This window comes from Mauremys reevesii, linkage group 2, assembly GCF_016161935.1.
Source record: "Mauremys reevesii isolate NIE-2019 linkage group 2, ASM1616193v1, whole genome shotgun sequence".
NCBI lineage: Eukaryota > Metazoa > Chordata > Testudines > Geoemydidae > Mauremys > Mauremys reevesii.
The window spans coordinates 167,938,969-167,956,363 of NC_052624.1; the positions used below are offsets into that span (position 1 = coordinate 167,938,969).

The window sequence follows — 17,395 nt, forward strand, 5'->3', positions numbered from 1 at the left end:
GATAGAGCCAACAATAAACAGGCAAGTAACCTAATCTGAATAGTTTACAAATCAAAGAGAAAAGACGCAATAAGCCTACTGAGAAGGCCAGTACAATAATCACACTGTGAATTATCTAGAGCATTTGCTGTAGACAGATAAAAAACTCTTTTGGAACTATAGGGCTAGATTCAGATACTTTTACTCATGCTGAAGAGTTATTCTTCAAATAGCCCAATCAACTCCAGTGATACTACTTACTCTGAAACACCCTGGCTAACAGGGCTCTGGCCAGGCAGACCAGGCTCATTAGTCTGGGCAACTAATCTACGAGAAGGTCACTCCAAAAATAAACCTGGAGCCAGCAAGTCTTTCAGTTGTCTCAGTTCACCTTGCTGCTGGAAATGGTCTCATTGACCGAAAGCGCGTGCAAGTCGGTGTGCAACTGCTTGTATACTTTTAGCTAATTCTCATGCAACCTTCAATAAGCCCCACGGCATTGGGGGAAATGGTGAAAGTGACAGGCAATGGACACTGCTGGGAGTCATAGTTGTGAACCTGAGCCGGCAGGTCAAGACTCTGGTTGTCCTGCACCTTGATCAACTATGCTGCTATAGTCAGGAACAGTACAGCCGACCACAATCCAAGGAGGGGGCTATAAAAGGTGCCCTAAAAATTACTCATCCCAAGAAGCCCTGACCAGCTTATGGTGGCCATCCCCTCATGTGGTCAAAATTCAAACAAGCCTTGAAAAGTTTCTTTTGATCTCTGTGTTGTAACATGTAATGTTCTTACAATCCTTGATCATCCAAACCAAACTGATCATCCTGCCAGGTGGACTGCTCTGGTTGCGCAAGAGCTTGAACGATATCATATTGACATTGTGGTGCTGGAGTGAGATGAAACTTGCTGAAGAGGACCAAATGACTGTGCCTTGATGGTGCGCTCTGACGTGGCATTATGAGATCTCACAAACAGCTTTGCTACAGTGGCTCGTAACTTTGGCCACACCATCAGCAAAATGAAAACAAGGTTATGTATCAGACAGCTCCTCAACAACCTTACCATGTTGAACAATGAAACAATAATCAACTATGAAGTGGATGCATAAATTAAGAAAGCCAGCACCGAATGTGGTCTCCTCCATCACTGAATCTGGAAGCAACATGGATTCTACATTACAGACTTTGATATTTGCCTGCAGATAGTCGTCCTCACAACATTGCTCTACGAGTGTGAAACATGGTCCTGTTATCAACAGCGCATTAAAAAGCTTGACAGTTTCTATTTGCGACAAATAGGGTATCAAATGGCTGGAATGATCTTCCAGTACAGAAGTCTTGGCGAAAGCCGATTCGGTCAGCATCGAGGCTCATTTGATCATTTGACTAATTGACATAGTCTGGCTATGTAATTCATATGCCTGATATCTGTTTATCAAAACAAGTCTGATATTCCAAAGTAAGCTCCAGCAATCATAAACATGCAGGGCAGATGAAATGCTTCAAAGATACCTTGAAACAAAAATCTGCACAGAATGAACATTTCTGACTCGAATTTGAGCAACTGGCAATTGATAGTAATGCATGGCACCATACCATAAGGGTAGGTGCCCATGACTTGGAGAAGAATTGCGCTGAGCAACTAGAGACACAGAGCCAGGCATGGAAACAACACGCAGTTCAATCAGTGCAACTAGGCACATGGTTCTGTGGCCAGTGCAGTAAATGTTGTTCTTCCTGAATTGGTGTATGGAGTCATGTGAAGACCTATCAGTACAAAATATGATTGTCAACATCTTCCTCAAAATCGAGGTGACTATCAAGATCATCACTAGCTGCAGAATAAGGTACCACTTGGCATGAATAAAGGTATCAGAATCTGGCCCATAAGAAGGAAATAATAAATCTTATTTAAAAAGTTTCTCTGAGTTTCTTACTACTGAAATAGAAATCATGCTGATAAACTGTAGGGGGGGGGAGCACCTAAAACAAGAAAAGAAAGAATCAAATAAAAATATCAGTTTAGTCCATGTTTTAAGGTGGACTGAAAACCTTTTAAATTGCTAATACTTGAGTCAGGGAACTGAATTTCTCTTGCAAGTGCTGATGGGGTCTTTAACATCCAAACAATGCCAGTAGCTGCCCATGTCTTACACTGATTTAGGTGTTGGTGATTTTAGTAACTCTTACTAGGGGAAATACAGGCCTCTGCTGGGCCAAATTTAGTGGCCCAAACTGGGAAGTGGCTGACCCTAACAAGTCACAGCTATACATTAGCAACCATTTCATTCCCCTGAGAAATCTGAGTCTCTCTATTCATGTACTGGCAGGCAAATAAAGCAAGAAACAACTTTCAAATATGTTGCTTAAAACCTGAATTATTTTAAAAATCTAGCTATATCTATCTATCTATCTATCTATATATATATATATATATATATTGTTGATGATTGGTGCCATCAAAACACCTTTCTATATTTATTTAGTTTAAAAAATGTATTTCTAGTTCACTTTTCAGAAAAAATATTCTAAGAGTCCAGTCATAGACAGTGGCTAAATATCATGAAATGTGTAGACAGTCTTCAGAAAAATGTAATCAAAGCACCAACTGGCAGTCAATGTAAATAAAACTGCACTTGGCCCAACTCCCAAGTCCTGCAGAACATCACTGTGCTAATTGGAAGAACAAAGAAATTCTTATCGCCAAAAACTTGAAACAATTGACTAGTGAGGTATAAGTCAGCCATGTGAGCGCAAACCCTTAGATACCAAATGTGGAGGACAGATGTTAAATAAATATCCTGTCAATTGTATCAAAAGCTACTAATAAATCAGAAGTAGAACATCTACTAGAAGTACCTTAAGGACCAAAGAATAAATTCTCTGCTGGCAGAATGCCACTGCTGGAGTTCTGCCAACACAGAATTTGGTCCCAAATTTTCAAAGGAATTTCAATCCAGCCTCCACCTGCACACAACAAAAAAAATCACTTGCACATGTGATTTTTGTACACTGCCACTCTGCACACAAATAGCAGCATTTTACATGCAAAAAATGCTATGTTTGTGTGTAACCCAAATGAAAATGAGGGGAGAGGGACGTTGCATGTAAAATTCTGTTTGTATCTACAAGTGACTATGTGCTTGACCATGAATGGAGGCCATGTTCTGAAAATTTAATTCTAGAGGTAGACTGAATATAATATATCAAGAATATATGCCAAATATTCCAATTTAGGAAGAACAGTTCCTATATTTTAGCATAATAGTCACTGTTTTTCTACTTTGTCCCTTCAAAGATCTCTGCTAGTTCAATGGAGTCAATTATGTACCTGCTTTACTCCCAAATATCCCTATTTATGCTAGCAGGTATGTAGTAAATACACAAATAGAAAGAACATAATCACCCTTTCTCTGTGGCCTATAACACATACAACTAAATATGGATGGATATCTTACTGCTAAATGTGTATTTTACTAACACACTGGATCTATTTTAAAGAAACAATTTCAAGTTACACCATTTTCTATATGTGTAGAAGCTTTTCTTCTTCAAATGGCAATTAACTTTGTCAGTGACGTAATGAACACTTATGAAACCTGGTACACTGGAATACTTGCAAGAGCACAGCAAGCAGGACACGGTGGCTTAGGACCTGATCCAAAATGCACTGAAGTCATTGGGAGTCTTATGGAAGTTGGATCGTGCGCATAACAACTGCAAAGTCACTAAAACAAAATAAGTACTTTTTTTACGTATAGAAGAGCATGAGGAAGCTAGTCCCCATAGCAAGTAGCAGGTAACAGACACTGATATTTCTCTGACTACAAGTAGCAGTTGGCGCCTATGCTGGCAGCCATTACAATATTTCTATTTATTGTGTAAGTAATGAGAATTTCAGAGCAAGAGGTTTCAGTGTATGCTTAGTACTGTGTATATTATGGTAATAACACTAATTACTTTAAAACAAACAAACAGAAAATGTCAGAATTATAACGGTGACCACTGCAGTTGTGATATTCTTGTTGCTCCAAGACTGCATAACTTCAGGTCCCATGGCCTACTCCACTGATGTTATGAGCGCCAAAACCCAAGAATTGTGCTTCATATTCTTCAGCACCATCTACTGGTACCATATCTATCGGCTATCTATTTACATACATGCAGGCAACTGTCACTTGCCAAAATGTCAGTATCCTGCTCCTTTTTTATAAAAAAAAAGTGGAGTGACTATCAGGTCAAAACTCCTGAAGCCTCTATTGGCAGGTTCTCTCTTGCGTGTGGATTGGCCATCCAAATCAAGCTTTGGGGGCATATCACTGTACACTTCCCAATACACTTGCAGCTTAAATCCAGCCATAAATCTGAATCCAACTCATATTACACAGGTGAATAGAATAACCTCAAACAATCAAATTAAATGTTTTCATAACCAAGGGCCTCCTGATACATTTCAGTGAATTCACTAATCTTTCCATTTAAAATATTCCTGGGTCCATTGAACACAGAAAATCAGCTGGTTCTCTTTCCTCTTCTTTGTGTCTCCTCCACCCTTCTCTTCTTTCGTTCTTAAATGCTCTGTAGGCTGCATCCACGCAATTGGATACATTTGACAATAACATTCCATTCATTTGAGGATAGCATTTGGAGACAGACACAAAGATAGTGAAACACACACACAGCTCTGTCATCCTGTAAGTGTAATAGATATGCTAAATACACACAAATAAACTGCACTTCCCTACAAACCTAGAACATTAATAGGAGTCTCTCTAGAACAGTGGTCACCAACCAGTCAATCGCAATCTCCAGTGGTGCAGCGTGGCTGCCGCTAAGGCAGACTCCCTGTCCCAGCCCCACGCCACTTCCGAAAGCGGTCAGCATGGCCCTGCAGCGGGGGGCAGGGGTCTCCCTCTTCGCGCTGCTCCTGCCTGCAAGCATCGCCCCCAAAGCTCCCATTGGCCAGGAGAGCTGCAGGGGTGGTGCTTGCAGAGAGGGGCAATGCACTGAGCCACATGCCTCCCCCCTCCAGGGGCCGCAGGGGTGCGTTGGCCTCTTCCGGGAGTGGTGTGGGGCCAGGGTAGGCAGGGAGCCTGCCTTAGCCCTGCTGCGCCCACCGCCGACTGAGAGCCGCTGGAAGTAAGTGCTGCCTGGCAGGATGCTGCACCCCAAACCCCCATCCCTGAGCCCCCTCCCGGAGCCAGCACCCCATATCCCCTCCTGCATGCCGAACCCAAATCTGGGCTCCCTCCCAGAGCCAACACCCCAAACTCCCTCCTGTCACCACAACCCATAGCCCGGAACCAGCACCCCATACCCCTTCTGTACCCAAACCTCCTCCTCCACCCCAAGCCCCAGCTCTGACCTCCCTCCCAGAGCCAGCATCCTGTAACCCCTCCTGCACCCAAACTCCCCTCTAGAGCTTGCACCCCTCATCCCCTCTTACACCCCACCTCCCTTCCCCAGGCTCAGTCCAGAGCCCCCTCCCACAGTGCGAACCCCACGGCCCAAGCCCCGAACCCCATCCCCCTACCCTAGCCCGGTGAAAGTGAGTGAGGGTGGGGGAGAGCGAGTGATGGGGAGTATGGAGTGAGTGGGGCAGGGCTTTGGGGAAAGGGCAGGGCCTTGGGGAAGGGGTGGATAGATCCTGGGTTGCCCTTAGATTCAAAAAGTGATCTTGGGCGTAAAAAGTTTGGAGACCACTGCTCTAGAATATGAAGCACAACTTGTTTCTCACCACACAGGCTTTCAGTAGTACTTGCAAAGTAAGAAACAAGAGAAAACCGTAAGGCAGAAAATTAGAATCTTTCATTGTGCAAAATCAATTCCAATTGATTTCAGTTCACAATTTGTATTATAATTTATTAACAGGAAGATGCTAGCCCAGGCCATTCATTTCCTTTCATGGTGGTGGTGATCTGACTGCACAAAAGAAAGGAAGAGAAGTAGGAAGTAAAAGCCCTGGCTGCTGTACATTTTTTACAGGTTACAGAGTCCATCACAAGCTGTAAAAATCCGTAACGACATTGTCGTTTTGGAATTGCTACTTATATTAACTGTGTTCACTTTCTGACACACTAAGAAGGTTCCTTTGTCATTCTGTAAATGTCATCCAACCATATTGGTTAGCATGCTTTCATTTTTGTAAAGTTACAATGACAAAAAATTTGATTAACACCTCAACTGTCTTAAGATGTAGACCAAACATCCTGTAAAACAGAGAATGGTCTCTCATGTCTGCATAGTGCATCCCAACATTCAGCTGAAAAGAGTGGAGGTCTCTCTCAGATGCTGCAATGGGGACTAAGTAAAGACTAGCAAGACATGTAACCACTGGCAAGAAAACACTGGGCCAAGGGGGGAGGAATTAAAGAGTTCTTTAATTAATTAATTAATTAATGTAGTACTTCTATCTTGTTTTTGGAGGTCACAAATAAATGAAGTTAAAATGCAAAAAAAAATCACATTTCTTATTTACATTGTTACATTTTTCTTAAATTCATCTGTTAACTCTAAAATTCAAAGGAAAAACATTTTACACATTCCTGAAGAGAGAAAAATTGGCATTCCAAGGTGTCTGTATAGTAAAAGAGCACTTGAGAAATTCACTGCTGTACAGAGGGCCAGCATGAGGCCTATGTAGGGCTTCATGTTTATGTAAGTCGTATTTTGAGAGCCTAAATTGGAATTAAGATGTACGTAGACATTGTGCTGACTCTCTGCACAATGGTGAATTTCACCCTCTGACAGATTGGACTGAATGGAGAAGATACCCAGACTTCTAAGAAGGACATTCTCTACATGAAAACAAGTCATTTTGAAATTAAAATACACCTGTTGTGATTTTACAATCAAATTCTCTCATTTTTATACAGAGTACTATCAAATACACAAAGTAAGCAAAGTGGGGCAAAAAGAGAAAAATAATATTTTTCTTATCTTTTTCCATTATAATAGTTTTAGGTGTTACTTATGACATCCATAATTGAAACATTTTAGACCAGTGGTTCTCAACCTTTCCAGACTACTGTACCCCCTTCAAGAATGTGATTGGTCTTGCGTACCCCGTTTCACTTCACTTAAAAACTTACATAATCAGACATAAAAATACAAAAAAGTGCCACAACACACTATTACTGAAAAATTGTTGGCTCTCTCATTTTTACCATATAATTATAAAATAAATCGACTGGACTATAAATAGTGTACTTACATTTCAGTGTGATACCTGAGCCTGTTTTTCACTCATGAGCCTTGTCTGAAGCCAAAGCCCCGCCGCGTGGGGCTGAAGCCCGTAACTTAGCTTCGCAGGGCCCCAGGCAATTGCCCGGCTTGTCACCCCGTAATGCCGGCCTGCACTTGCAACCCCAGCCCCCTAAGCCCATCCCCAGGTTGAGAAATACTCATCTAGATGAGTTGTGTACCCCCTGGAAGATCTGAGTACCTTTAGGGGTACACATATCCCTGGTTGAGAATCACTGGTTCAGATTACTTGTGATAATTTTAAGTTGATAGTGTCTCTTTAAACAGATTCTCACACACATCTAAAGTAAAAACCAAACTGCTTTCCCACTAGTTTTGCATTTCATTTCCAAAAAAACAACCTTCAAATGATATCTAACTAGTATTTCTTCTGACTGAAAACAGGATCTGGATTATAGCCATAATAAAATACGAGATACTCTTCTTTTCTAAAAAGTCATGTGACAGAAAAATAAAACACCTGAGTTTTGCAATTTCAAATATTTATGCAGGACTAACAACCTTTTCCTGTTGAAATGAATTACTAATGTACAGTGCCTTTAAATGGTCAATTACAGTTGGCATGGGAAAAAAAGAAAATATGTCTGCTTTTTCTCAGCATAGCACTGCTTATATCGACAAAAGTACAAAATCTATGGCAATAGATTTTCACTGAATCTAACCTATAACAGGAAAACCTGTTTAAATTGAAATAATTGTTGGTCATATATATGTATACACATACAGTATGGTCTTTAACCAACGGCTTGCATATCGCGTGGGGAATAGAACTCACAATTTTTTACACCAAAAAAGCCACTCGTCTCTACCGCTTGAACTTTAGGGCATAATTACCATTAGCTCTCACAGGAGTAGGGCTTCTCTCCTTTTTTAGGCCAGTTAAAGGATGAGAGATCCAGGTACATAACCTCAGTTTTTACTGCTGCCGCTTACAAAGTGACTAAAATGTACAGAGTGGGAAAAAGCAACTTGAGTGTGGCTGGCTCTACATGCTTATGAGGTGAAGAAGACAGAGTACAAGAAGTCTTCCTCCCTCATACCCCTGAGTAAAGCCTGGGCCCCAACCACAGTCCTTATGCTCAGGAAACACAAGGACCATGCAAGTCTAGTGCTGTTGTCTATGAGAGCATCTAAAGAGAAGCCAAAACTAACAAGCCTCTTTGCACAAGCCAGCACAACTTGTCATACCCCAACATCACTCCTTAACAAAAGCTGTGGACTAAATTGTGCTTTTCAGGCAAAGTATGGCTCACACTTTGGATAGAGTTAACTCAATTCTATGTCCCTTCTACAACACAATTTTTGGTTGTATTTTTCCTATGAATTTCAATTAGGGGCTATATATATATCTGATGACCCACACACAGGTCTGTGTTAGACAATATTAATTTCTCATATAACTCTCTTGTTAAAAAATAAGAGACTAGCGAAGAACTAAAACTAACACAGCAACTGCTTTAGTTGCAGAAAATGGCAGATCCATTTAAGAACATGGGGTCAAGATGATTTCAAACAAAAATAAAATCAATATAATATGGCTATCAAGAATGCCTGATTTAATGTTAATGGCACAAGCAACTACAGATTTAACTCTTACTTTGTTGAACTAATATTTTCTACTACTGCCATTTTAAGTGACTATCCAGATTATCATCAGATTGGGGGTGTAAAGCTCACACACACACGGAGAGGACCAGCACCAGGCTTAAATTTCACTTATATCCAGGGGCGGCTCTATGTATTTTGCCGCCCCAAACACAGCTGTCAGGAAGCTTTCGGCGGCACGCCTGCGGGAGGTCCACTGGTAACACGGATTGGGCGGCATGCCTGCAGGAGATCTGCCGGTCCCGCGCCTTTGGTGTACCCGCCGCCGAAACCGCGGGACCGGCAGACCTCCCGCAGGCATGCCACCAAAGGCTGCCTGACTGTCGCCCTCACGGCGACCGGCAGACCGCCCCCCGCGGCTTGCTGCCCCTGCTTATATCCCACTTATTCATTTTGAGAATTTAAATGATGCCTTGATCTTGTGCTTGACCTCTGCTCAGGGGGGAATTTTACCCTAGTATATAGTTATTGGAATTTTTTTCATCATTAAAAAAGAGATCATGAACCAAACTATAAACATGATCATGCACATTATTCACTGGTGGCACATCATATACAGTATACATCCTATAAAGTGCAAGTTCTGCAGTCTCTAGTGACTTTGACTCCCATTGACTGATTGCATGGATGTAGCATGCCTGGTCCTAGCATGTTACCTCAAATATTAACATGCACAATTAGAGGTCTGTGCTTGTCATCCTGATTTAATTCCCATTACATCATTTACTAAGGTACTAATGTTATCATAAATCACTGAAATGAATAGGGGAAGGAAGATCAAATGCATTTTTTATTCCTAGGCTTTAGGAGTTGAATGTACCCTGAATTCCACTCTGCCCTGAAACAAAGTGGAACTACTAATTATGTAGGTACTTTTGTTTGTTTTCTAAATTCTGCTAAAAAGATTGTTGTTCATAAAGATCATGTTAATTCATAATTTGAAAATCATTATAGGCCTGATCCAAACCTCATAAAAGTCAATGGAAAGTCAGGCCCTAAATCACAAACTATTTAGATATAACTAATAAACATTTCATACTCTAAATTACCGGTAGCTGCCACATAGGGCAGGAGGGTTCTATGTTAGAACCCTCCTGTCCAAAGCATTCAGCTGCTTTTCCATTCAATTTGTGAGCAAGTATGGTATTCTAACACACCACAGAATAAATGGAGGTATTACAGGAGCAGAACTAGTAAGAATGGTTAGCCCCCTAACTGCTATCCCACAAGCTACTACACATAATGTGCATGTTACCCAGTACTTCAGTACCATCCTATTGTAAAATGTAAAAGGTTAAAGTTACACTCCATGAAAATCTCTTGTTTGTCTGGTTGTCATAAACATGTAGAGGGAAAAGGAAACACTTCACACATCATGTTTTCCGCTCCTAATACATTTTCAGTTTTCTATTACAGTCTTTGTTTGGCCATGTATCATTGATAAAGGGTTACTATAGTCCCACTATGCTGCATAATACTTTCCCTTCCTTTTTCTGTAAGCTTCCTCGTGACGGAGTACATATCTTTGGCCTTAAGGAGAGAACCTAAATGTACTGTCTCTAGGAAAAAAAGTCTTTAAAATGCTAAGAACTGTATTTTTTTTTCATAATCATCATGACCCCATGCATGTACGTATGCATGCACACAAACACACACACAAATTAAATATAACTATTTATAGAGCTGTATGGTTTTTATTGGCACAAGTTTTGATAAAAAACTCTCCTGAAAGATTAAGTTTGCATGGTTTCATATCCCTTAGTTTTGCTTTGAGTTCAATGGTTGTGTAACACCGTATTATTCTTACCCCACCTCTCAAAAAATCCCGCTCAGCCTATCACTGATTAAACTGGCTGGTTACATTATTGAACTCATCAAAAATTCCTGTGAGTTTTGCGAAGAGATTGGTGAATTTTGCCAGTTTTGTAACAATCCTCTAGCAATACAAATCAGACTGGTTTGGGTGAAATCTTTCACTAAATGCCCTCTTTTTGCTGTCTATGAGGTTCGACATGCTTTGAAAAGGATCGGTGAAAACTCCTCATGAAGTGCAGCAAGTTATACTGTTGGGGCCATAGTTAGGCAAATACAAATTTCAATAAAAATTTGTACATAGCACTAGTCACCTAACCTTCCTAGTTAAATACACATCAGTGTCTACAGACCCGATGCTGAGTGCCTTCTGTGAGGCGCTGATTGTACTCAGATCCCAGGAAATGAAAGTGCTCAGGGACCTCACAAGGTGAGACACTCATTACCTCACAGATCTGGGACCATGTATTTGTTCTGTTTATACAGCATCTAACGTAAGAGGGTCGTGGTCCATGACTAGTGTAACAGCCTTTATAGAACTAGTACCAGCTGGTATAATTTTAAGCAACCCAGAGGCTGCTCTAATTTAAGCTGGGCCCAAACCAATCTCCAGGTACATTAAGTAACAGGGGAACATAAATGTGGCATACAGCCACCTTTACTCCCACTCCTCTCTTGAGTCCTTTAGTGAGCTCAGTTGAGTTGGACCAGAGGATCAGAATGCAGAAAGGGTATTTCTTATATCAAGTAAAAGACTAGTAAACTGAAAACCCACAAGGCATATAACAGCTTACTGCCAGACTTTTCAAAATTCAAGTGCTGATTGTTCAAAATTTATGTCTAGATTTTCCTTAAGAATGCAATTTCCTGGCACATGGTAAAACTCACTTTTAGACCCACATGTCAACAAAGCAGGCATCCTGTTTCAAATGTTATTATGGAAATACTACAGTATTCTGTGCCAAATTTGTCCAAATTAAACCAAGGGGAATGGAAATACTTTTCCTTGGATAGGTCGTGGTTGCACTAGGTGGGCTTGTTTATATAGAGAGTAAAAGTTACAGCTAAATATAAAAACAGATACATCATAATATTGTAGAAGAAGTTGAATAACATGTCATTCAGCCTGTGTACTGTGGAAAGAACACTAAGGTCATGTCTAAAATAAGACTAGTGACTGTTTGATAATAGAAACAAGTAGGAGGTAAAACTGGAGAATTTTCCACTTTTTTTTTTTTTTTTGGTCAAAGCAAGTGTCCTTGCCTGTGTTACTATGGGTCTGATGCAAAGCCCATTGACTCTGTGAGAGTCCTTCCATTGATTTCAAAGGGCTTTGCATCAGGCCTTAATGCCAATACAATACGAATACCTATACTAGCCAATATTATTAGTCGTTTATGTTTTGCCTCATGCTCAGTTTGGAAAAATGAAAAAAACAATACTCCGCTGAATTTTTGTTTCTAGACAGTTTCACTTTCTGGTTCAACTGCCTGATCCTGTTCTCACAGAAGTCATTGACTTCAAAGGGTCTAGTTGTGTGCATAAAGGTAAGTATGTGTGTTTGCAGGATTGGGGCCTAACAAAATTCAGGGGTTGAATTTAAAGTTACATATACTGTCAATACATTTTGAAACACAAAGTTTGAAAAATATTTCCGGTTCGTTTATCCACCAGGTATTATGTTTCCTCTGCAAGGACTTGACATCACTAAACACTTGAAAGCATAAGGAATGCAGCTTCCTGCTCTGCTGTACGGGTAATCTGGTGTCAGCAATTCTCCTAGGAGAAACACAGAACGCTGAACTCAGGCCATGACAGGTTGAGTTTTCTTATTTGTTGTGTTTATTTAAGAAAACAATTCTTACATTTTTAAAGTAAGATTAATCTGTTTGTAATTTTAAGGCTACACGTGTCTGAATAACTAAAGGTCAATTTTTTTTTCTTTAAAAAATAGTTACTTTAAAAGCATTTCTGATAAGTGTTAAAAGGTTTGAAACCTTTGCCAATGGGAATAAAATAATTAGGATTCATATACTGTAACCTATATACACAGGACTCTCACTAGAAGACGTGTCTATATAGTGCGAATTCGCATACAATGCAGTCGTGGCCATGGACCCCAAATTTAATTACTTTAATTGCAATTCATTTTAATGCGGTCCTTGCATTAACACGGTACCACGCATGGATCCCAAATCCCGTGTTCTAGCGAGGGTCCAGTGCGTGTGTGTGGACACACACACGAAAGTATTTCAAATGTTACAGGATATGTAAATTCATGCATTTTTATATTATATTTTAGTCACCCTTTAATAAAGTTACAGTAAGCTATCTATAACAAAAAGTCAAATAGGCAAGAGTTATAAAATTCTCATAATTACAAAAAGCTCAGCTTGAATCCCTAACAACATAGTTGACAATAACACCATAATGACAAAAAAGAAATCTTAGCAATTCAAAGACAAAGTCAAAAGGTAGTCACAATTCATTTGGGCATAGAGATATATAGATAATCAATTTGGATCATGGATTTCAATGTTAAAAAAAATTAAATGCTAAAACCTCATATTATCAAGTCCATGTGCTAGAGACTCTCAGGTGCACCCAAGGAGGGGGAAGCCACAAAGGAGCCTGTTGCAGCTCCCTGGTCCTGGGACTGATTCTATGCCAGCTCCACCATACTTTAGAACAGGGGTGGGCAAACTTTTTGGCCTGAGGGCCACATCTGGGTATGGAAATTGTATGGCAGGCCATGAATGCTCACAGTTCCCGGCTAATGGGAGCTGCGGGAGTGGCGCTTGGGGTAGGGGCAGCATGTGGAGCCCCCTGGCTGCCCCTACGCATAGGAGCTGGAGGGAGGACATGCCGCTGCTTCTGGGAGCCGCACAGAGCCACGACACATGCAGAGCAGGGCAAGCCCTGGACCCCGCTTCCCGTCGGGAGCTCGAGGGCCAAATTAAAATGTCTGAAGGGCCAGATGCGGCCCCCAGGCCGTAGTTTGCCCACCCCTGCTTTAGAAGCTTGTGGACTGCTCTAAATTATTCTGAATGGTAACAGTTCGCAAGAGGCATCCGCCAGCTATGGACTGCAAGAGCTTTATATATCCTCGCCATGCCACTGACACACCCCTTATACCAAACACTGCTTCAGGGAAAGAGACATCGGAGCCAGCTATGCCAACTCTGCTGGCTGCTTTCCAGCCCTTGTGTGCCACCAGAATAGTGCAAGGGCTTGGACTGTAGCATGTGTTTTACTTCTTTTTTTGATAAAGAGAATTAAATAAATTCTTGACTTCTGCTTCACAATGGCCACCTGTTATTTTCACACCTAGGGCTTGCATGTAATAGCATATAATGTTACTAGCCCTCAGGAATAGCATAGTATTATTTTGGGACAACACTAAAGATAACTTGAGTCTTGACTAATGGCACTGGCAGCAAAAAAAAAAAAAAACAGCAGGGGGTTCATCTCCAAGACAGGACACTGAACGCAAGGCATGTTGTTAAAAAACAAATACTGAACTGGTTGGTGAATCTGATCACAAGGGAGTTACTTAGAAAGGAACCTCCGGTCTATTCTTAATAGTGATAACTGGTGTTTGTTTATTGCATTCTAGCTATTAGAGGCTGCAAACCAAAGAGTCTGCCTCCCATTGTCAGTTTTATCTCTAGGACACTTATTAAAATTAATAGACTCGTTTGAGCACAGGATAAACATATAGTCTGTATGAGGAAATATAGATAAAATAAAATAAAGAACAAATTTTCTCCAGCTCAACCATGAGCCCATCCCATGTATACAACATAGCAGTAAGCCAACGTTGCAGTCTTTACTTGTCCAATAAGCTGGTTGCAAAGGTCAACATTGTGTCGAATTTGTTATCCTGTACTCCAACCAGTGTTCTGAGGGGTGTTTTTGTTGGAAAACAAAGAAATGAATTGTGATTAAAATAGCTCCTGAAAAAGATACATTTCTCTCAGTGGAAGCAATCATCCTTGGAAGATTAGAAAAAGGTAAAAAGGGAGGACTTGACAGGTTCTCCCATTGTTTGCAAGAGGCATAATGAAAACCCGAGTGAAGAGCAGTCATGAGCTTCTGACTCACTACAATAAAGCACCAAATAATTTCATCAGCTGATTATTAGCTGAGGATGAAACGTGGTTTTACTGGTGGAATCCTTAAACTAAATAAGAGACACAGTGGAACCACAAAAATTCTAAAACAACAAAAACCTCCCAACTTTCATGCCAATGGTCACTGTTGAATGCATCTGTCTGATAGCTGATGTAAGTGACTCACTGAACATGCAGGCTTAGGCCAAAATTTTAGAACCTCCAATGTTGTCTGCCACTTCTGTACAGCATTGCTATGTTCCACAGTTAAACAATTCAGGACGCTTTTAGGACTCCCTGTTTAACCATAGCTACCAGCAGTCTTAGAATCCTAGGGTGAAATCCTGGACTCACTGAAATCAATAGGAGTTTTGCCACTAACTTCAGTGGGTCCAGGATTTGATACCCTAGTTTAAAACAGAATGGTAGAATCCTCTACTGAAGCTGCTCTGAAGCCAACGATCAATTATTATAGCATTCTGATGGAATTCCAGGGTGGGTCATTTATTTACATTCTGCCTGCCACCTGAAGTTTCAAATGAACACAATAATTTTCATGTCCTGTCCTAAACTGCTGTTTAGTGATGCTGTGTACGGCTAAAGGATTACCACCTTGCATTCTAGAAGCAAATGAATTTAAACGGTGAGCAAATTAGTTCTCTCTTATAAAATGTAAAATAGTATTACTATTTGTTACTACAGAGTAGTATATTTGGGACAATAAAGAAATGGGACAGGTCAAATGATAGTTTGAAAATGATGGGCTCACTAGTACTGATTCTCAGTTACACTAATGACCCTTTACACCATTCAGGGAAGAGATCAGATCCTTAGCTAGCATAAAATATCATAGCTCCTGACAATAAATACCAGTTGAAGATCTGTCCCTGGTAGTGTAAATGACATTTATACTTTACAGGGTTCCTATTCATTTCCAAGTGCAATTCAGGCTTTTGATTTTGATCAATGAAGTGTTATATGGCTTGAGTCCTGGTTACATGACAGACTGCCTATGGCCTACAAATGTACCACTGCAGTAGAGATCAGCTGAGGCAACTAAGCCAATAGTCCAGTGGAGGGCAACCTGTGGCCCATCAGGATAATCTGATTGCGGGCCGCGAGACATTTTGCTGAGGTTGATCATCCGTAGGCACGGCTCCCTGTAGCTCCCAATGGCCACAGTTCACCGTTTCCGGTCAATGGGAGCTGCGGGAAGTGGCAGGCCATAGGGATGTGCTGGCCGCTGCTTCCCGCAACTCCTAGTGGCTGGGAACAGAGAACCAGGGCCACTGGAAGCTGCGGGGGGCAGTGTCTGCAGACAGTCAATGTCAGCAAAATGTCTCGCGGCCTGCAATCAGATTACCCTGATGGGCTGCAGGTTGCCCACCACTGCAATAGTCCCTAAACTGAATGTCAGAGGTGAGCAGTTCCCAGAAGATCTCGGCGGATAGTTCTTGACTGTGTCTGACCTAACTTACATTTGCAGATTCTTGAGGACACAGTCCACAGCTTATTTTTATTCAGAATTTGGCAGTAGAGCGCCTTGGGGTGTTTTTAATTTTGTTTTTAAATGTCATTCATTTAATTTAATTCTGTACTGAGATGTTTTTTCTAACTGGGTACATTTTATTTAACAAAAAATAAATAAATCAAGACTAAAATGACTTGTAGACTTTTTAAAGGAAATAATCCTTTAGGTTTTTTTAAAATAAGAAATAATGCACTCTCCTATATTCTATATTGCAGTCTCTAAGTATTCTCATAGACTTTAAGGACAGAAGGGACCATCATGGTCATCTAGTCTGACCTCCTGAACATCGCAGGCCACAGAACCTCACCCACCAACTCCTGTAATAGACCCCTAACCACTGGCTGAGTTACTGAAGTACACAAATCATGGTTTAAAAAGACTTCAAATTACAGAGAATCCACTATTTACACTAGTTTAAACCTGCAGGTGATCCATGTCCCATGTTGCAGAGGAAGGTGAAAAACCCCAAAGGTTTCTGCCAATCTGTCCTGGGGGGAAATTCCTTCCCGACCCCAAATATAGCGATCAGTTAGACCCTGAGCATGTGGGCAGGGACCCATCAGCCAGATCCTGGGAAAGAATTATCTGTAGTAACTCACAGCACTCCCCACTTAGCACCCCATCACTGACCACTGGAGATATCTGCAGCTAGCAGTTGCAGATCAGCTACATGGCATTGTTGGCAGTTTCATCATACCTTCCCCTCCATAAACTTATCAAGCTCAGTCTTGAAGCCAGTTAGGTTTTTTGCCCCCACTATTCCCCTTGGAAGACTGTTCCAGAACTTCACTCCTCTGATGGTTAGAAACCTTCGTCTAATTTCAAGCCTAAAACTTGTTGATAGCCAGTTTATATCCTTTGTTCTTGTGTCCACATTGGCGCTTAACTTTAATAACTCCTCTCCCTCACTGGTATTATCCCTCTGATGTATTTATAGAGGGCAATCATACTTCCCAACTGCCTTCTTTTGGTTAGGCTAAACAAGCCACGCTCCTTTTGAGTCTCCTGTGAATATGGTAGGTTTTCCATTAATCAGATCATCCTAGTGGCCCTTCTCTGCACCCGTTCCAGTTTGAATTCATCATCTGTCT

General features: G+C 41.0%; 1 protein-coding gene across 4 annotated transcripts in view; it reads right to left on the reverse strand.

Annotated features, from left to right (window-relative positions):
• Nucleotides 1–17,395, reverse strand: part of BCL2 (BCL2 apoptosis regulator) — a 128,189-nt gene that overhangs the window by 91,811 nt on the left and 18,983 nt on the right. Inside the window, exon 3 of one of the 4 annotated variants that reach the window (XM_039525925.1) lies at nucleotides 1,691–1,748. The exons of the other annotated variants lie outside the window; for them this stretch is intronic. Within the exon in view, the coding sequence (XP_039381859.1) occupies nucleotides 1,737–1,748 (12 nt within the window). The 3' untranslated portion in view covers nucleotides 1,691–1,736. Of the gene's footprint in view, nucleotides 1–1,690; nucleotides 1,749–17,395 lie in introns of those variants that run through there. 4 annotated transcript variants of the gene reach the window in all.